The 21987-nt window shown below is 35.6% G+C and overlaps 2 protein-coding genes across 3 annotated transcripts in view; one reads left to right on the top strand and one right to left on the bottom strand.

Moving 5' to 3' along the window:
* The window catches only part of nAChRalpha1 (nicotinic acetylcholine receptor alpha1), a 372458-nt gene that overhangs the window by 329756 nt on the left and 20715 nt on the right, over positions 1-21987 (bottom strand). The gene's annotated exons all lie outside the window — the stretch shown is intronic.
* LOC141439806 (uncharacterized) lies at positions 2879-3683 on the top strand. Its single transcript, XM_074104184.1, has one exon. The coding sequence runs from the start codon at positions 2992-2994 to the stop codon at positions 3613-3615; it is 624 nt and encodes a 207-aa protein (XP_073960285.1). The 5' UTR covers positions 2879-2991; the 3' UTR covers positions 3616-3683.

The following is a 21987-nucleotide window of genomic DNA, read 5'->3' as shown; positions in this document are numbered from 1 at the left end:
TGTGGGTGGCGGTTGATAACGAATTCAATCACGAAAAGTAGGTGACGCACTCTGCATATCGTGATGGACCGTAATAAGATTTCCGTCCGTTCGGCGGTAAAAGAAGGGTGAATATTAAAGGAAAGAGTGCCAATAATGCCGTGTCACGTCAGAATCTATGGCGATTTGAATTGTCGTCGGCAGTGACGCTGTCAATTTCAGCAATCCAAAATGAAGCGAAATAAAATCAAATAAATATGCATTCCCTAGACGTGCCGACAATAACTTTGATTTCTATAAATATGATTCAAATGTTATTGAATCTTCTGCTAATAATCCCGGTGTTTGAGGTCGTGGCTTTGTCGAAGGCGATTAAAGTGTACACAGTGGAATACCAGTCTCAATTTCGTGCCTTGGCTCTGATGTACAATGCTTTCGTGATTTGGCATGGTTTGCTAACACCTATTAACAAATTGAACAGTTTGGAAGTCCCAAGAGGCATTGTGGAGAGTCTGACCGCTCGTGAAAAATTAATACGAGTAATTGACGCCAGCAACGCAAGAAGAAATTTTCTACTTGGGTGTTTCTCTTTGTTCCTTACTTTAACTTCCTTCAGGCTATTCGATTACATAGAATTCTCGGCTAAACTACACGAGTTCTCGAAGTTAATGGCAAGCTGTAATCTAGTCGACGTAGAATTTAAACAAAGAAAAGACGAAGCCGAATTTGTTATAGAAGATCATGTCGATGAGGATTCAGATGGTAGTAAAGTAGAATGTTTGCCTAAATGGCGTTCCATAGCTAATTTGAATCAACGCGAAAACTTCGGGATAAGGAAGCTCTTACATTCTTCGTCAAGCAAGATTTCAGTGCCACTGTTCTTTGATAAGCAAACGAGCACGGATTGGATTTTGAAGAAAGAGTTATCCAAAAATGATTAACGTGTTTAGTATTCTTGTCGGTATTTTGATGTTCATGGAGTTTCTAATAGCAACGGCTCTCTTGAAACCGATCAAAGAACCTCGTGGTATCCGTGACGCCTGGTACGACATTTTGAAAACTGGTGTCTCTCCTTCGAAGGTCATTGCAGTTTTGGTATTAAGTTTGTCAACAGGCATACTTTTGGAGTTGTTGTGGGATAGAATATTCTACCATAGCATACTAGTGGATACTGGAGACGAAACGTTAGTAAGAGAGTTTTATATCTCCAAAATTTTAATGTGTGTGACGAATTTTTCGACCTCTTTGTTTCTTTTGGCGTTGATAACGAAACTGATGCAGTTTCTGATTGTACTATCCAGGATGCTAGAATATGAGGTGATGTGTCGTCATGCCATGCTAAAATCTGCAAATCCATCCGTCATAACTGCTGTTTCTGAAAATATGAAGACAAATAGTACTGTTTCAAGGAAGGAAATCAGCAATTGTGATAAAATACAAATGTATGTAGTAAAGTAGGTTTTCCGTTTTGTACTTTTGTAAAAGTTTTTTTTTTGAAATATTAAATTTGTACGTGCCAAATACTGGTGTCAAATTCAGAACGCATTTCATTTCATTATTTAATTGTGATTCAGTTAACATGACAGATTTTTTTTAGCGACCATTTTTAGACTGTCAATACAGCATTTTGAGCTCTTTGACTATGAAGCTTTGCTCAACCTATAATTCAAAAACACGCGTTTTCCCAGATATAGGATCAAGCTAGATCGCGCATTTTGAATTTAGTCGAAATCGTTGGAGCCGTTTCTAAAATACCCGTAATAATACAAAAATATTGCTCATTTAAGGATTTATCTAGATAATCGTAAATTATGATGACTCATTAACATGCAAACTAAATATCAACAATAAATTTAGTCAGTGAGAACTATACTATAACTAATTAACTATAAAAATATTACTAAAACTACCAGACATGTGTACCATATAGCCAGTTCTAGGCGTAAAGCTTGCATGCTTGTTTTATTTAAACAACGTCTTATTTGACTTCCGTTAACTTTAAAAAACCATTCAACAAGTCAAATGACGTTAATTTCTTCAAGCCACTAGTAACTTTTACTGTTTAATAATCAATAATACGCAGTTATAAGGCTCTTACCTAGTTTATGCCGTTTTTTAAATCCGTAAAGAAAGTATTTTATTTTCACTTCTAATGCTCGTAAAGTTGGTGTTTATGCTGGATTTAAGCGACATAAAATGACTTTTTATGCTCTAGTGCATAAAGTAAAATCTTCGTCTAAGACCAGAGTAATGAGGTGTCAACAGCCAGAATCAAAAAAGTTTCTACATATTTTATTTATAATTTTAAATATAGGTATATAAAACTAAAAAATATATTATTATGAACAATTGTTTCCATTGTTGCTATTTCATTCCCTCGCAATCTAAGTGAAAATCAGAGTGTAAAACTTGAGCATTACACCCATTTTCCCCACGACGTATCTATCCACCCTCGTCGTACCGGTTAGGGTGGCTATATGAACGTCTTGGGTAAAATGGCTCGTTTTATGCTCTTGTTGTACAATGTACTATTTATTCACACATGTTTAACAAAAGAAGGTCAAAAACGTGAGCTTTTTGATATTTTTCTTACAGTTTGACCTTACAATGACTGTAAAGTTGTGTTACGTAAAAAAATCGGTTTGGCTAAAAAGTAAATTACTATGAAATTTCTATCGACTTACTAAACTGTCTGTAGAAGTTAACGGATATCAAGAAAAGCACGGTGCGCAAAGATTGACGTACGGATACGCCAGTTACTCGCACAAAAATGTGCAAATTGTACGCAAATATGCTCCCGGTTCAATTAAATTAAATTTACCGTATTCAAACTATTCTGAAATCGCGCGAGCGAGTAAAAACGATCCATAAACTCCAATCAAAATTCGCAAAACAAACTACACGTCACGAATGTCAAGCTTTCAAAATGACATGACGGAGCAGTCCAAAATTAATTTTAAATAAAAATGAATAAAATGTGAATGAGCATAAGTATACTACCAGAACAGAAAAATGGACGTTAGCTGCATAATACTAACATGCCTGCTCTTCACCCAAATGGCATTGGTTCTTATCATGCTGAACCCAATTTATGACGTCCGCAAAATAACACAGTGCATCAACAGAACTGCAAGAAAATACCAAAGTTTCATTCTAATCGGCCTTATATTGTATTTCATCTCAATATTATACTTAGGCATGTACCTGCCACTACGTGGCATCTCTGATTTGATTTTTGGCGACTTCACAAGTGAATACGAGAAACTATTGCTACTTAGCAAAGCGGAGAAGAACTATATAGTCGCCGGGTTCTCCCTTTTTCTGGTTGTGGTGATATACGGTGTTAAATCTCTGGTGTCTTACACTGCTTGCTTGGTAGAACTATCAGACAGGCAGAACGACTCGTTGGCCGCTCCTTCTCAATCCAAATTCGGCAAGTCATGTTTCCCTGCGACTCCTGGCAACCATGTCATTCCTGGTCTTCTTAAAGTGAAGAGGTCAATATCGTACGAGACTATACTGTTCACAAAGGAGTTGAGAGAACAACTGAAGACCATGATCAGAAATGTGGAGTTTCCGAATAATAGATGCACATTGTCAAGCATTTTGGAACATCAAGCTGCCCGGACTGATTAAAAAGAAGGTTTTCGTGCGCCACTTTTACAGTTTGAAATCATTTTATTAAACCATTTTGAGAATTTACAGCCTACATGATTTCTTTTGGTTCGCTTTTGTTCGATTACTTTCATTGCAATAGGACCCTCTATTTAATTGACAAACAACAACTTCCACCTCGGCTTCGGCCATGAAGAAAATGTATCGCTCACTATTTGAATTTTTATTACTCCAACATTTAACTTTTCTGTACAATTTTTTAAACATTTTCTTGAATACAAATATAAATAATAAAAAATACCGACAATAACAATCAAAAATCCTACTAATATTATAAATGCGAAAGTTTGTGAGTGAGTGAGTGAGTATATAACTCCTTAACGATGAAACGGCTGGACGGATTTGGATGAGTTTTGGCGAAAGTTAGTTTATAACCTAGATTAAAACATAGGATACTTTTTATCCCGATATTCCCACGGGATAGGTATACAATCTTGAAATTTTAACCACTGGGCTTAGAGTCTTGAAATTTTGGACAGTGGTTCTTAACACAACCTTAATGAAGACCACGATATAACTTTTGGGAATTCCCAGGGGTTTTGTAAAATCCCGGAATTTAAATTGTAACTACCAGATCGAATAGTTTACGCGTGCGAAGCCGCGGGTATAAACACTAGTAATTAATAAAATAGATACTAAAATATGCAGTCATTCTATAGTGATAAAGGTATTCATTAAATATACCTAACGTTCTACGTATATAATCTTGATATTAACTTTATGATATTTTAAACTTTTGGCTTTTATATTTTTAAGACTTTTGTTCAGCAGTGGACGTCCACTGCGTCCCCGGTTTCTCTATAGGTACTAATACTCTTTGGTCCCCGGTCGGGGCAGATCAACATCATCAGCAGGAAGACGTCATCCGGCTGATGATGTTGATATCGACCGGGGATTGAACCTCGAAGTTTTAATTTTGTCGGATTCTTTACCCATAATTAAATATCGCCGGATGACAAGAAGAACTCACTAAAATTTCTGTCACTGCTCTTCAAAAAGTCGTATCTAGTTAGTAATTTCATACTGAGATACGAGCTTTCTTGTAAGTAGGTATTTGGTACTTAGTGACTTTTGCTTGTCACCCGACGATATGGCAGCATACTCAAAAACGTCAACCGTGAACACAATGCACGCTTGCCTTCACGCAAATAACACGCAAAGAGCTCACTTACACGAAAAGCACCCAAGCACATTCCTATGACAATAACTGGAAATTTAGAAGATACTGGCATTATTTAATTCTTTTTTCGATTCACAAACGTAGGGAAGACGAGCTGTAAAAATAAAATTTGCGAATATAACGGGGCGAAACATGGTAAGGAAAGCGAGCGGAGTATGTGCAGAAATTCGCAATAAAAATAAACATGGGCTGTAAAGCTAGGGTACGCTCTGTGGTACGTTGTACGGGAATTGTATCTATTGTAAGTATGTACTTGTATTTATTATTAGTAACTAGGCGACCGAGCTTTGCATACATTACTTAGGCACTACGAATAAATAATAAGTCAGGAATTGTAACTGCGATATAAAATCCGTACCTGAGAAGCATAACACTGCAAGTGCTACTTTTTAAAGTGCCGTGCTTTTGAAATAGCCTTCCGTGTCCTAGTAGGCGGGGCTAAAAGCATGTTCTGCGCGTCAATTGACTGACATCTAACATTACATGACGCGACCAAACCAATCCATGCTTTCGTTCTGAATTTTAGCCAATCAACAAGCATCATCTTTTAACCTCGAAAATTATTCGTATTTGAATCACAAGTCGTTTTGGTTACAGGTATGGCCACTTTTTGTGTGTAATTTATTCTGAGTTACGCTTCCTGACTTATTATTTATTCGTAGCTTAGGCGTGACACGTTAGAAAAACTACCGGTCTAAGCACTACTCTTTCCCCCGGACGTCGTTTTTTACGACAAACGGGAAGAGGCGGGGACACTTTTCTAAAATCAGGCACGGTACGGGCAAAAATAATGCCGTGTACCAAAACATCGTTAATCAACTTTTTCTTGATTGTTATTCTGTTGTGTTGTCCAAGAGACAAGAGTGACGAAACTGTTTTAATACATACTACTAATGTGTTTAAGAGTTAGTATATAAAATAACGGGCTTGTAACTACAACAATAATGTACGCTCCATGAATTTTAACCACAGAAAACAAATAGGAACTCATGATTTTAACGAGTTGCACAAGGGACGTAACTATGGCAACAAGGTACAAGAAAAATTTGACCTACCTACCCAATTATTATCCTACCATCATAATGTAATCTAATACTCAAATAAAAACTCTTAATTCCAATTATTTCACAAACAAAAATTACTTGCACCCGTGTATTTTCCCCGTTGAGGCGTGCGCGAATCTTTGGCAGCGTTTCAAAATGGCCGGGCGGCGCCACTGTGATCCCATTCAGCCGCTGTCTGAACCGAATGTACCGTTGTGTAAGCTGATTTACTGCTCTATAATGGAAGCTAGAGTTATCTGACCACTGTCGTTGACGTAGAGGTGTGGCTCCGGTTTTAGAACTTTCTTTTTTCTTTATCTTCATTGGAGGCAATAGTTCGCTTCTAAATTAATTATCCATACTTCCATACCAATATTATTAATGCGAAAGTGCGTTTGTATGTTTGTCCGTCTTTCACGTAGAAACGGAGCGATGGATCGACGTGATTTTTGGCATAGAGATAGTTTATGGGCCAGAGAGTGACATACGCTACTTTTTATCCCGGAAAAATGCACAGTTCCCGAGGGAACAGCGCGCGATAACAGAATTCCACGTGGACAAAGCCGCGAGCAAAAGCTAAATAAGTCAATCGCAAGCCAAACTGTAACGAATCAATTTTTTTTTTATTTATGACGGTGGAAGCATTCTACACTTCCACTGAACGTAGGTATAGTTAGTGTTTAGTTTTGTAACTAAGGGACCCCATACATCCCTGTATTATTATTATTATTATTTTGTATATTTTTTTAATTGTATACTGTAGTTTTTAAGGATTTATTTGTAATTATTTTATTTTGAAAAAATGACTTCCTGCCAAGTTTCTTGCGGCGCATTCTTCTTGGCAATGATGGTATTTCCGAAAGCGCTGGTAGTTTAAAAAATGACGCGTAAAAGTGCCCATTGCGGCCTATTTAATGAATAAATGATTTGAATTTGAATTTCAACGGCACACGGAGCTCTCGATACTAAGGCCATCTACATAATATTTCACGTGTCAATAAACCCTCATTGATATACTCCGATTGCGTCATGTATGCAGAATATAGCAGTTTCTCTATTCTATAACTAGATGGCGCTAAAATCGCTACAACTGGTCAGCGTTATACGCATCAAACGGTCGCCGCAGAGCGATCTGCAGTTTCATTACAAAATTGACATTCGCGGTACATAAAGTCACTTTTCCCTCAATTCCCTTCAGTCTTGAGGCATAATATTTGCCTGGAGAGATATACCTATCTATTATTACCTAACTACGTTTGAAATCTCCGTTTGGGCATATAACTAAGCTTTTCCTACTTTATGTCTACCATAAATACTAGTACGCAAGGTCCTCCCCAAAAACGCTATCTAGTTAATAATCAAACTCAATGAAACCGCTTTTAAACGCTAAAACGCGCCAATTTTATACTTTACTTAGTCTGGTTATAAAATTTTAAGGCATTCCGTCCTTGCTTCGATTTTCAACCCTATGCGGCGGCAATAAGAACTGAGTTACGGCGTCGTGATAAGAGACTGTTCATCTAACAAGGACAAACAGTGCCACTTAACTTTCCAACAATCATAAACTTGCGTGACACAGGTGTCATATTTAAAACAGTAAATCAAATCAACATTGCACACGAAACTACCATGAGACTCACTCTTAAAATAAATACCGGCTAACTCACGTCTTAAATCGAGTCTAGCTCGACATGTTTCGGGCTAATTCGGCTTATAAAGTTTATAAAAACGTTACACATTTCATTCACTCTAATCTTATTTAAGATTTATCTTCTTATAGTGTTTTTGTTAATAATATGTATGTTACAGTTAGTATTGTGTTGTATTGTATTGTATAACTCTTTATGGTATATGAAACATATGAAAATAACGGTTAACAATACAAAGAGATGTAGGCACAAAGGCAAACTTATCCCTTAAAGGGAGATTAAGGGGGGTTAGTCTTTAAGATATTTTTATGTATGGACCGTGTTGCCTGCAATAAATGATTTATTATTAGTATTATTAATCTTATACCTTTAAACAAGCAAATTTTTTTGTTCGGAAATCTCGGACGCTGTTCTGACTATTGCGATGAAATTTACTATAATAGGGGTTTTCGGGAGCAAACAATTGATCTAGCTTGGTCATATTTCTGGGAAAATAAGTGATTTCGTGTTTTAGAAATATGTGATAGTATGATACGCCAGAGAAAAATGGAACCGCCATGCCCATGTTGCTCACTTAAGGCAAATCTCAGAGATAAAACTTGACTTATTTATATTTTTATTATCAACTGGTGCAGAAGGTCTAAAGCCACAATGGTATAATAACTATTTTTTATAATTTTTGAGATACCGCCTTTGTCATAACAGGGCAGTATACTGTTCCGAATTGGCCACTGTTGTTCTTCCTTGCTCCATTTCAAAATAAAGCACGCACAAAACGAAGTGCTCATAAAAACTGCATTGTGCCGCCAAATAAGGTTAAAGATTCATTTGACCGTCAAAAAGCAATAAAAAATATATATTTGATAACGACTGTATTTCATGCGGCCCTTTTTTTACGAAGGACAGTGTAATATCAGTGAAATGTATTATGATACAAATGAAAATACTGATTAGGCTCAGTTGTATGCTAAAAACGTCTTTGTAGCACGCAGTGAGTATATTAAAAAAAAAAAAAAATTAAAATACTCATATGTGTCTATGTGTGTTTGTACCTATAAAATTAGGTAAAGTGAAATAAAATAAAAACTATATCAGGCAGTTTATCAATATTACAATCAAATTAATACCAATAAGAAGCGGAAATACATTTGCAGTTAGGTACAATACACGATTTAAAAAAAAATCGTAAAGAATGTTTATTTTACTAAAATAAATTTCGTGATCATGAAACATAAAATTATTCCTATATAAAACAATTTTTGGTTTCGCGTTAGATTATTGAGATAACAATAACAAAAGTTAAGGTTTTGTATTATTTGTTTACTGATTATGACTACGAGTGTGAACCGTGTCAATAAATTACTTTGTTTGTTTGTTGTAGGAAAAGATGAAACATTCTACAGACCGTCGCAAATATTAGTCTCGAAAACAATTCTTTATCACAGTTTAGTTCACAAGGAAAACAGAGTAGCAACAATAACCCACCCCTTCCCGTTTGATCAGAAATCCTACAAGTTTTGTCCTTTTACAATTTTAGAAGGAAATTGCATTTGCTATTCTACGCACTGCGTGTGCCGCTGGGATGTCCCGAGGTCGGATACTGCTATTTTAAGAGCGCAATCAATGGGGTTGCTACTGAACCTACCTACCTACTTTTTTGAATGTATGTAAACTCTTTGTTGTACAAAAGAAAAGAAACAAAATATAATTTACAAACTTTTAGATACATGTACACAGGCGGACTTGGCGCTTTAAGGGATCTCTACCAGTCAACCTTTGAGTAGATGCAAGGAGCAATAATTTAGGGATCGACAAAGAGTGAATTTAAAAGTCAAACAGTGGAAGCTATAGTACAGTGCATTAAATAATACAAAACATAACTTATAGAAATGAACGACCACATAGAAAAAAACTGTTATATACATAATATACTTCACCCTATCGTCCCTTGTCCTTGTTCTCATCCCAGCCTATATACGTCCCACTGCTGGGCACAGGCCTCCTCTCAGAACAAGAGGGCTTGGGCCATAGTTCCCACGCGGGCCCAGTGCGGATTGGGAACTTCACAACACACCATTGAATTGCTTCGCAGATTTGTGCAGGTTTCCTCACGATGTTTTCCTTCACCGCAAAGCTTGTGATAAATTTCAAATGTAATTCCGCACATGAATTTCGAAAACTCAGAGGTGCGAGCCGGGGTTTGAACCCACGACCCTCTGCTTGAGAGGCGATAGGTCAAACCACTAGGCCACCATGGCTTAACCACTAGGCCACCACGGCTTGACGGACAGGCAGCACGGCTTGTCCTTGTTGTGTTATTTGTCCTTGTTGTTGCTGTGTTTGGTAGATCTTGTCATTGCAATGACAAGATCTACCAAATTTTGATAAAGTAAAGGTCCGTCAGAATCTACTATCCGCATCATCATCATCAGAGCTTTTTTTGCTGACAGTACTTTTTGAATGTACTTAAATTGTCACCCAAACTACATTTGCATACCAAATTTCAAGTCGACGCTATTAACCGTTGAAGACTACCAGATTATAGTGTTGTCACGCAATTTACATAAGTATACTAAATTTCAAGTTAAACCAACTACTGGAAGTTGGTCGAATTTAACTTGCAAGATTTGATTATAGACAGACAGACAGACAACGGGACAGGTGAAACTAAATAAAAGCTGGTAAAAAATTAGGTAATTCTATAGAAATTCATCTAAACAACATTTTTACCAAGTATTGTATTGTATTGTAAAACTCTTTATTGTACATAAAACACATGAAAAAGTATGAAAAGTATTATGCATTAATTCAATAGTACCGGTATGGCTTCGTATTCCCAAAGTATCTTGGCAATTCATTTACCTTACAACAGTAATTTAAAAACATTGTAAATTATTCATGAAAATATTTCATCAAAAATTCAAAGACATATTTTACAAATTGGATTTGTTAGAATAATATTGCCCGATTTCGTATTCATTAAACACGATAAAAGTTTTTCGTGAAATATTCCGTTTAGATTGAGATACCATGTTTTTTTTTAGAGTATGTGCAATTAAATAACACTTCACTTTGGGGTTGTTACCCCATAATCAAGCTAGAACATTATTGACAACAACTCAATTTTACTAAAAAAACTGGCGTATTTGTATGTACAAATAGTTAAACACAACCGTATACTAGGTACTTTCATTTTAAAAGTTCCACGAGTTTCTAAAGTCTCAACCTTTGTAGTGCAGACTTCATGCCAGCTATATTCCGTTTTTTTTAGCATTAGAAAAAGGGTAAACTATCTTGACGAGTCTTTTTAATAAAAAACGTTTTTAAAAACCGGTCAAGAGAGTGTCGGACACGCCCCAAATAGGGTTCCGTAGCCATTGCGAAAAAAATAAGTATTCATAAGGATTTCGTATTTTGTACAGAATAGTCCAAGTTTAGATACATTTTATACCTTAGGCTACTATTTACTCTTAAACTACTAATAATTCTCAAGAAAACTTAATGGTTATAGTTTTCCTTGTAAGTTTGATATATTTACTACTATCCTGATTTTTTTCAAATTTTTCCACCCACCGGTTTAGATTTTAGAAGGGGGGGGGACGCTCGATTTTAATGAAAATTTGCACTTTAAAGTTGAATATTTTGCAAACAAATCACTGAATCGAAAAATCGAGTATTTTTTCTTTCTAATGCTAAAAATAAACGAAGTGTAGCAAGCTACATTTTTTTTTAATTCTCAACCACTCAGTGCACGACTATTTTTAATGTTTGATAGATTTTAATTTGTGCGACTTTAGTACCTACAATACAGAAATTTTAACACAACTTCCAGACCAAATCACGCGTAGAATACCACGGGAAAAGGCCAATAATCAATAAAAAGAAAATCTCCCGATGCTCAAATAGTTCCATTCAAAACCACTTTAACTTCATAATCCGTCGAGGACCGAAATAAACGGTAACTGCATCTAATCCGTGGAACCCGGAGACTCTGACCGTAATTACCTTCGTCTTACAAAACTATCGGAGACATAGCTTTTAGATTTTATTTCATCCGGGTATATCCTTGCCGGGCAAGGAGACAAATGGAAACCGCAAAACCGGGATCAAACGTGTAACTAAAGTTAAATTTAAAACAAACAACTAAATTCATGCAACTTCCACTACGTTCTCCTCGATTGGTCACTTGTTTTATAATTTATGAAATGAAATAAAAAATAAATTAATTTGGCATTCTTTCACACAGTTTTTGGTATATAGCCCTGCAAAACTATTTACACAGTTTGTCTTTTGGATACAGATAATAACTCGTTAGTTCATCGACTCCGTGATGTTTTGCATGAAATTAATTGGAAAATGTTGTTTTGGTTTAAGAATCAGTGTTATGTTATGAGCAACGCCATAAATTATATAAGTTGTTAGAAAGTGAAAAAAAGTGTTTGAGTACGATTTCAGCCACGTGAACACTTTCTTGAAGTGTTTCACGTAATATGTCATTGTTGTTATAACTGTATAGTACCTACTCGTCGGTATACTTACCCCATATTTATATATTCTTTTCTAAGCTTTTATTTTTCATGCGTTGTTTATACCTATATGGATTATATTGCCTGTTGTATTAATTTAGTAGCTAATATGAATTACAAAAAAAAAGTATTCTGATGTAACCGATTTTTTGCAGCTGTTTGCCTGATTTTAGCTGAATATTTAATTACAAACAAAACCAGGATCCTTATAGTTTCGCCATGTCTGTCTGTCTGTCCGTCCGCGGCTTTGCTCAGGGACTATCAATGCTAGAAAGCTGTAATTTTGCACAAATATGTATGTAAACTATGCCAACAAAATGGTACGATAAAAATTTCAAACAAAATTTTTTTAGTGTACCTCCCATAGGCGTAAAGTGGGGGTGTTTTTTTTTTCACCCAATATTTAAGTGTGGGCTATCGTTGGATAGGTCTTTTTAAATTATAATTTTTCGATTCAGTGATTTGTTTGCAAAATATTCAACTTTAAAGTGCAAATTTTCATTAAAATCGAGTGCCCCCCGCCCTCTAAAATCTAAACCGGTGGGTGGAAAAATTTGAAAAAAAAAATCAGAATGGTAGTAAGTTTATCATACTTTCAAGGAAAACTATAACGGCTAAGATTGCTTAAGAATTATTAGTAGTTTAAGAGTCAATAGCAGCCTAAGGTATAAAATATACCTAAACTTGGAAGATTCCATATAAAATACGAAATCCTTAGAAAAATATTACTTATTTTTTTCGTAGTGGCTACGGAACCCTATTTTGAAGGTGTCCGACACGCTCTTGGCTGGTTTTTTCTTATTTATACTATTTTTATCAAGCACATTTACACAAAAAAATGTCTTGGAAATACGGAGTCTATAACTATATGAGAGAATGATAATTAATTTGAAATATGACGAATGAACCAAACCCTTGGACCCTGTATGTTTAAAGCTTTATCTCTTTTACCCTCGTTACATCCCTTTTTATCTTCGGCACTGTATTCGTTGGATTCCTTTGAAGTGTGCGTAGATTCACAATTGTGTTTTTTACAAAAGAAATGTAAAATCCTTTTAAGTTCCATAATTAAATGTAAATGTCATAAGTAGTAACACGTACCTACATTCTCAAGAATTTGAACCAAGCGCTATGAAACAATTGATCAGACTTCACTAAGCTTTAAGGAAGACTTTTGCCAACGTACTTCAGTTTGGTTATCTTTCTATAATTATTTATAAACATACTTCTTTTCAACAAGATGGAGCGACGACCTGGTTAAGATCGCGGGATCGCGGTGGATGCGAAAAGCACAAGACCGATCTGAGTGGAGAGCCTTGGGGGAGGCCTTTGTCCAGCAGTGGACGTCTTTCGGCTGACATGATGATGATGATGATGATGGACACTTGCTTTATTTGTGAATAGTAAAAGTTAGGACACTATGTTGTGTCTTAGAGTACTTAACTTAAGTGGACCTGTTGAATGTTTTGTAATATTAGGAGAAGAGAAATCGTGATGAATATGACGCCAATTGCTGTAGTCGTGCGTAATACAGAACCTCTTTAATGAGTAAAACCTATATTATTATATTATATAGGTACATTGTGACTGTCGCTGACACAAGCAATATGCGTTTATGTCATCATCATCATCATCCCAGCCTGTACACGTCCCACTGCTGGGCACAGGCCTCCTCTCAGAATGAGTGGGCTTGGGAACTTCACACACACCATTGAATTGCTTCGCAGGTTTGTGCAGGTTTCCTCACGATGTTTTCCTTCGCCGTAATGCTCGTGGTAAATTTCAAATATAATTTCGCACATGAATTTCGAAAAACTCAGAGGTGCGAGCCGGGGTTTAAACCCACGATCCTCTGCTTGAGAGGGCATAGGTCTTACCACTCGGCCACGTTGTTGCGTTTATGTAGCAGTAAACTATTGCGTGTTACTGCTAAACACTGAAAGTAGCCAATTGCCAAACTTCAGTTTTCTTAAAGTTAACAGAAATCAAAAATATCACTCAGTGTAAAATACTAGTTATTTCCCACGACTTCTTCTGCCAATAATTCAGTTATCGCTATCCAGCCAGAACTACGATATCTTGTGGGATAAAAGTATCAAAATATGTGTTATCATTTCCAGATTTTAATATATTTTATGTATTTATAAAATCTGCGTACTTCCAAATCCGTTAATCCATTATAGCGTACGTAACAAATATCAAAGTATTCATACTTTTGCATTTAAGATAGGTATATATAACTAAGCCTTGCATACATACAACCTTGTCTCATTAATCCATAATTGTACTCATCAATGAATTCACTGAAACATTTATTATGAAAAGGTTGTACTGCAAGTGGAGCTTACAATAATTTACCCACAGTCCTAATTTAAAACAATTAACATAAATACAGCTCGGAATTCACATCGAGCCATTTTCCACGTGAATGCAAACTTAAAATGTTTGAACCCGAAGAATAACAGGGCAGCGAAATCTGACAGGGATGGCCAAATGGGAAGGGGAGTGGGACAGAAAGAGACGAGTAGTGGACCTAGCTAATGGTCCGGGCAAGCCTTAAAGGCTGTACTCGTAAATAAATGAGAGAATGTGTTTTCTTTTTTCTATTTTTTCTCAGTTCGAGCGAGGGAGGCTGTGGATTGTTTTATGGCCAGTTATAACAAAACTGGGTTAGGGTTAGGTATTGTACTAGAAAAGAGATTTTCTTAAGTTTTTCTGCCACTGAAGGGGAAACGGATATTGCAACGGTAAAAAAGATTTTTTTGTCTTGTGTGCAGTCACCAGCATTAATATCTGCCCAGCGGAGCGTGCAAAAATATCTGACACGTCCTTCCGGCCCTAGAAATAGAGTCGTATCAGATATTTATGCACGCTTGTTGTGTCAGATATTGGTGCTGGTGACTGTACAGAGATTCAAACTCACAATATCATTTTACTGGTCGATGTCATACAATTTACTTTAAGAATTTTTACTCGCAAAACACTGCTAGCCACAGTATATTTGATATTATTAGTTAGTAACCGAAAAACAATGAAAAATAAATACAAAACACGGGAAGTTAAAATTTCAAGTTCAATAATGAAAAGTTTTTGCAAGTCAGGGTTGTTAAGTTATTTAATAAAACCATAAATAACTAGGACTAGATACAAAACAAACACATTTTTTTAAATAAAATCCGATAATATAATAATCACATTTAAAACCCTTACTCAAAAATGATACGAACGGACTAGATATTTATGTACAGTCACCAGCATTAATATCTGCCACAGCGGAGCGTGCAAAAATATCTGACAATATCTGAAATAGAGTCATATCAGATATATTGGTGCTGGTGACTGTACTTAATAGTATTATGTGACAAACAGCGGTTCAGTACATTGATATTGCTTAACTAAAGTATTATCAAGTTCTCTCCATTCTTTAGCTTGAATGAAACTAGATCAATTCGTGCAAATTGTTCAAAGATGTTTATTTATTTCTTAAAGTAATAAAACACCTAATTCCCCGAAATATACCACCATTAAAACAAGTTACAAGCTGCTCTCAAAAATTAAACTTCTTCATTACATAAGCTTCAAAAGCACACACGGAGCTCTGTGAAACACAGCCCCCCTCAGTTTATTGTAGTCATTTCCTCCCCCTTGTTTTGAGGGTGGTTTGTGAACTAAGGTGTAAGTGGTGAGCCGACAGCGTGATTTAAACGCGTTTAAGGGGTAAAAATGGGGGTGAAATTGCAACAGATTAAAAATTGCCACCGATTAATTTTGTGTTTTTTATTGGCGGTGATTGATAATGCGGACGTTAAATTATTGGATGTTGGTAATATTGGTGTCTTAAAATAATAGATTCAGTGCGTTTAAAATTATACATTGTATCTTAAGCTCTGTTATAATATGATAGAAGCCACGTGGCACGGTAGTCCGGTGAAAAGTGAAATAAGTCGAGTTACTTTTGTTTTCATTGGACTATTGGATTCGGCGTATCTTATTACGTAACATAATAGTTATCAAACAGACGTAACTCTTAATACATATTTTTAAGAGTAAAACTTGAGGCATAAAGGGCTCTTAACTTAAAAGAGGCATACAATCACAAAATCATAGCTTGTCGTGTTGTCCGTAACGTTGTTCTAGGCTAGCTATAGATAAAATATTTTATAGCCATAGAGCAGAAATGATTATGACTAAGGGAACTGGTATTTTTATATGCTTTGTACCTTTAGAAAGTAAGGAACTAAAATATGTTATATTAAAAAGCTATAGTGACTTAGGACTTGACTTGAAACAAAGAAAAAAAACATTTAATGACAAAAATCTCAACCAATACCTTTAAAATGTCAACATTTTACCTATTATGGGTGACAACTACATTTCAAACTAGAAGCCATACAAAAGTACTAATTTAAAGCTACAAATCAAACAATGGCAAAAGATTGAATTGGTGCACCAAAAAGTAACTGTTTTGAGTTACACCATTTTTTACTACGGGCGGTTATTTCATATGTGAAATTAGATGACGTTAGTAGTTGCTTATAGTTTTTGATTTTAGATCAAAGTAGGAACTAATCGCGACAGTAAAACAGTTATTATCGTTGTAAAAATTGTCTTAAGCTATCAGTTGGTAGCCTATTGTCCGTTTCAATATGAATTTATCATTGACAAAGACAGAACAAAAGAGGCATGAAAAATAATGCAAAAAATAATTAATTGTTTGCAGCCTTACGTGTTTACATTGGAATTGCTCACAAGGAATTTTACTTTGAGGAAAACATTCATACTTCCAGATTGTCTGAAAAACATTTCTTACAAATGCGTAATTACGACAAGAACATAGCAGGGTGATCCCGAAATGAGTATTAAAAAATAAAGTTATTTTCATGAAAAATACTTGTAAAGGTACATCTTACGTTTAAACGAGAAATTATTGTACCTAAAGTTACCTATTTATCTACCTATATTTCAGGGATCACAGAAACGGTTTATGTTAGTAATCATCTAAAACTAGCCCACACTGAGTACATTTTACTTAGGAGAAGGGTTCTGTTAACATGGACATGGATGGAGCTACAAATTTGTACAGAACCCTCGGTGCTCGAGTCCAAATCGCACATGGCCGGTTTTTCATTAGGAAAATAGATACGTCAAATATACATTACACGTGAATTCGGTAACATAAATTAAGATTGTTATTGTAATAAAATTTAGTTCAGGCTTCAAAACCCTTCTTTGTACGAACTCGTAGCCAGATACGCCTTTGACCAATTTTATCTTTGAAAGCATTTCACGGAAAAGTAAAGTCCTATATTAAACCTAATTCATTATTACAAAAATATCAAGAAGACTTTCCTATATCAAACACCGCATCGAAATTAATCTATTCATTTTCCCTAAGAAGCCAAAAAAGTTTTTTTTTTCTTTTGACATTACCCCTCCTCTAGGGCTTCGTTAAATATGGCGGTGGGGTGACTAGGTACATTATTTGCCAAGAAGCTGGGAATAATTGAGCAAAGCTTATTTACATTATTATTGTATTGAGTGTCAATAATCTCAAAGAAAAAACCCGTATTTTGTTTTTTGGGAGAAGCCGCAATAAATATCTCCAAGGATGAGTCGATTACCGCACCGAGAGTTCGGTACAAATTTGTTGATACATATATTAGGTGGAAAATGCACGTTTTTAATACAAGACCCTGCGTTTCCTGATATATTTTTGTAAATCATAGTACAGTTTTCAAAACTCTAAGCTAGAAAGTAAGCTTAATTGTCTAATTTTTGAATGTTGCGGATTGCTACCACCATCTTGTTCGCTAATCCTGCCGTGAAGCAGCAGTGCTTGCACTGTTGTGTTTCGGCGTGGAGAGTAACACAGCCAGTGAAATTACTGGCACTTGACCATCTTAGACCTCTAGGTTGGCAGCGCATCTGCAATACCCCTGGTAAGACCCACTTGCTCGTTTGCCATCCAGTCGAATAAAAAAAAAGCGTATTAGGTGCATCGAAGACATTTAGTGCATTCTACTAAAACAAGGGACAATAGCGCTGCGTCGGTAATACTACCAATCAACAATGTCTAGTGCCGCATAAGCTACAAAAGTAGCTTATTAAGATGTCTAACGCTCTCTTCAGAAAAAAAATGCCTGTAGTTAGATACGCTGCATTAACTAATGAAGAATAAGCAGAATACTTTAATCATTTAAACATACAATCATTGCTTTCATGTATACATAGGATCTTAAACTAAAATAAAATATTTCCCAAACATGAAACTCTGTAGTTGGGCACTGCAACATAACTTAAAGCTATTTTCATAATTAATAGTTAAAAAATAATCCGATAATTTATAAATGTGTAATATAATTAGTTTATTTTTCAATGAGGTATGCCTTTAATAATTTATTGAAGGATTTTTCTTTTATTTCGTCTTTAATAGTTTTGGGTATGTTATTATATATTTTTATACACATAATATAAGGGCGTGTATTGAACATTTTTAATTTATGAGGGGGTATGGGTATTTTATGTCTTGGTCTTAATTTATTATTCTCTTTGAGCTTTAGAAATAAACGAATATATTTTCTAAAAAACTGACATGATTTCAGTATGTATAGAGATCTCAAAGTTAGTATATTAAGCTTTTTGTAATATGGTCGGCAACTATCTGATTATTTTATATTTACCAGAAATCTGATGCATCTCTTTTGCAATATGAATATTATAAATATATTGCAGTGTCATCAACAAAGTGAGACATAGGTATCGAAAATTGGGGTGTACATTAAAAATTTATTCACCCAAATACGTAACTTGCCTTGTCCAATTTTAACTGTCCGTTTCTCTAAACAAATATGTGTTTAAGACAGATTGGGCAATTAACTCACCGACAGCGCCATAACACCGGCCTGTCTACCTCTCTTCAATATAACAATGCTATGGCCACGTGAATTTCAGCCAAATTTTCTGCACAATTAGGATCCTAAATCATTTGTCAGCGGTGACGCCTTTGTTGCCATTACTTTGATCCCCGCGGCTACGTTTGACGGATTCAAATTTCAGACAATATCAAAATATGTAAAAGCTTTGGCCGCAATTTTTCTATTAAGCGTTTTAAATGTGGATTTGGGAACAAAACGTTGAAAAGGACTGAAACGATCGAGTTTTTTGGGACTGGAATGAATCAGAGAATAACCGGATGAGTTAGAAGCCCTTGGATCTAAAAAGCTTTATCGTCTAGACTTTGTCTACTACTGTGCTTATATCTACTACTGTATTCATATAATGTACAGATGCTATTTTATAAGTACTGTACGCTCAGAAACAAAATCAATGAAATCTTAATCGGCTGGACCGATTTCGCTTATTCTTTTTTTGTTGTATTTGCTATTGTCAGGAGAAGGTTCTTATAAAAGAAGATTTAGAAAATTAAAAAGAAAAACTATACCGGGGGCGAAGCCGCGAGCACCAGCTAGTATGATATAAATATGAAAGTTACATAATGCGAGTTGTTTATTGGATCGCAAAGTAATATAAGAAAGAGAGAGAAAGGAAAAGGAGAGAGGGGAGAGAGAAAGAGAGAGAGAGAGAGAGAGATTTACACATATTCGATACACAGGAAAAAATCATTTGGAAGGATAAAGAAAGAACAATAAATAAGATTTGTTAAAAATTTCATTTTTGATACAAACTTTTTTCTAAATGTACTTTTTGTTGACTGTACTTTCATTGTCATCCAAGCTACATTTCCGTACCAAATTTCAAGTCGATGCCATTAACCGTCGAGGAGTTCCGTTCTGCGGAGACGATCCTGGCTGGACTATCAGGATTTCACTACAAGATTATTGTATTGTCACCAAATTTACACAAGCATACCAAATTTCAAGTCAATCGGATCACTGGAAGTGGGTCAAATTTAGCTTCCAAGATTTGACCCAAACAAAAAACAAATACTCATAAGTAAATAAATAAATAAGCAGGGCAAGTTAAAGAAAAGCTTGTAATAAATAAAAAAGGATTGCTATAAGAAAAAATTGCAACATCATTCGTTTTTTAATCAAACTTACTTCTTCTTTATTTAGTTATGATTAAACCACCGTGCAAATAGTTAAATGGTGTGTTTCACTTATGTGTCCTCTGACGTATTTACTAGTATGTAAAGAGAACTACTCTCCTCGTATTGCAATTCTAGACGTTCCTTTACCCCGCATCTTTTTAAATCTATATGTAAAATTTCTCTCAGTCATCTCTCCCTCATAGAAAATGGTAACACCAGTGCTGAATTACGTAATGTATTTTAAGGTGTTCCAATTTAGGTGTTTGGAAACTTTTTCAGGTAGACCACAATTCACGGAATGCCCAAAAACTTTTCTGCCCACGGTTTTATTTTACCGCGTGCTTTTTAAAATGAAGAAACAATTTACTTTCACTCGAGGAAATTGTTCTTTGATGAAATATAAATAGGAGTTTGTTGGGAACAACGGATTTCTCGTGAAATAGAGTTTAAATGCGCTGGCAGGCCTCTTGCTAGGAGGACTGACGACACAGCGAGAGATACAGGCAACTGGTGAATGAAACTGGCGAGTTGTATATAGGTAATTGTGGTGTTCTAAGGGAGAGGCTTTTTTTTAACAATGGAAGTCTTCCGCTTGAATATGATACCCAACACTTCGGTTAACCCGTGACCACGACCATTACAATGTGGCCGAAACTTCGTAGTAATCATTAGTAGTCATTAGGCCGTCATTTATGAAAACACTAGACTTTACCCGCAGCTTCATACACGTACTTTATACATGTTCAGTCTAACATCTGATAGCATGGTGACGTTGTGTTGTTCTGAAATTGAGCTCTGGTTGAGTTCGAAACGCGGCAGTGTACCTACTGTGTTGGTGGTGATCGATGGGTTTGTGTGATTTGTATGTGTTCTTACAGTGTGGAGGTGGAGGAACTGCATGAACACGCATTTCTTGCAAAACGTAGCTATCATAAGGTCGCGGGTGAGCAAAGTTATTGTTTCAGTTTATCATAAATTCAGTAAATCATTACATCCGATTCAGTAAATCATTACATCCGACAGTTGATTGTAGTTCCAGGATTCAACTTCTACATTGGAATTCCAAAACATGCCAAATTTCATGTTTGAGATTTCAAAATTTTATCCTAACCCCGTGGGAATAATACAATAAAAAGTAGACTATATATCCAGGTATCACACACACGCTATGCTTACTCGAAAACCTTCGCTTTCATTATCAGTATAGTAGTAGTGTCACACTTAAATAACAAAAAGTATAAATCATACCTACAGTGATTCTTTGAACAAAGCGCCAAAATCATCCACGTATATCGGTGAATAACGTAACAAGTCGAGATAGCCTTTTAATACAGCTCGTGTCACGCGAAAGCATTTAATAAAATTCGTATCAGGGGGCTACTACGAAATTCGAAAATCGAAGTTGGTATCGTACCATCCCTCTCACTCTCGTATTTACTAGCGTCAGCGAGACGGCAAGATACCAAGCTCGAATTTTGTACTTCCTAGTGCAGGGCCAGAAATATGGCATGTATCAATCGTCTGTCGGCCGTGAGCGTTGGTGAACAAAGACTACCTGCAAACGAGATTAATTTTAAAACTATATTGAATTATGGATTATTGGGTGCTGTGGTTGGATATGGGTGAAGCGTTGGAACTGTATACAGTAAAATACGAGTATATAAAATGTTCTTACTGTACTCGTACAATGAGTATAATAAACAGATTGGCGTTTCTTTTTGAAAACCAGAAGTGTATTATTAATAATTACAAGCTTTTATTTAGTTTCACCTGTCCCGTTGTCTGTCTGTCTGTAATCAAATCTTGCAAGTTAAATTAGACTAACTTTTAGAGTTTGCGAAATGAAAAGTTGCGAATTGAAACAGGTTGCCAAACGTTGCGTTGC

Source organism: Choristoneura fumiferana, chromosome 21 (assembly GCF_025370935.1).
Source record: "Choristoneura fumiferana chromosome 21, NRCan_CFum_1, whole genome shotgun sequence".
Lineage (NCBI taxonomy): Eukaryota > Metazoa > Arthropoda > Insecta > Lepidoptera > Tortricidae > Choristoneura > Choristoneura fumiferana.
The sequence above is the reverse complement of the archived record's forward strand: the minus strand, read 5'-3'. Positions and strand labels throughout refer to the sequence as shown.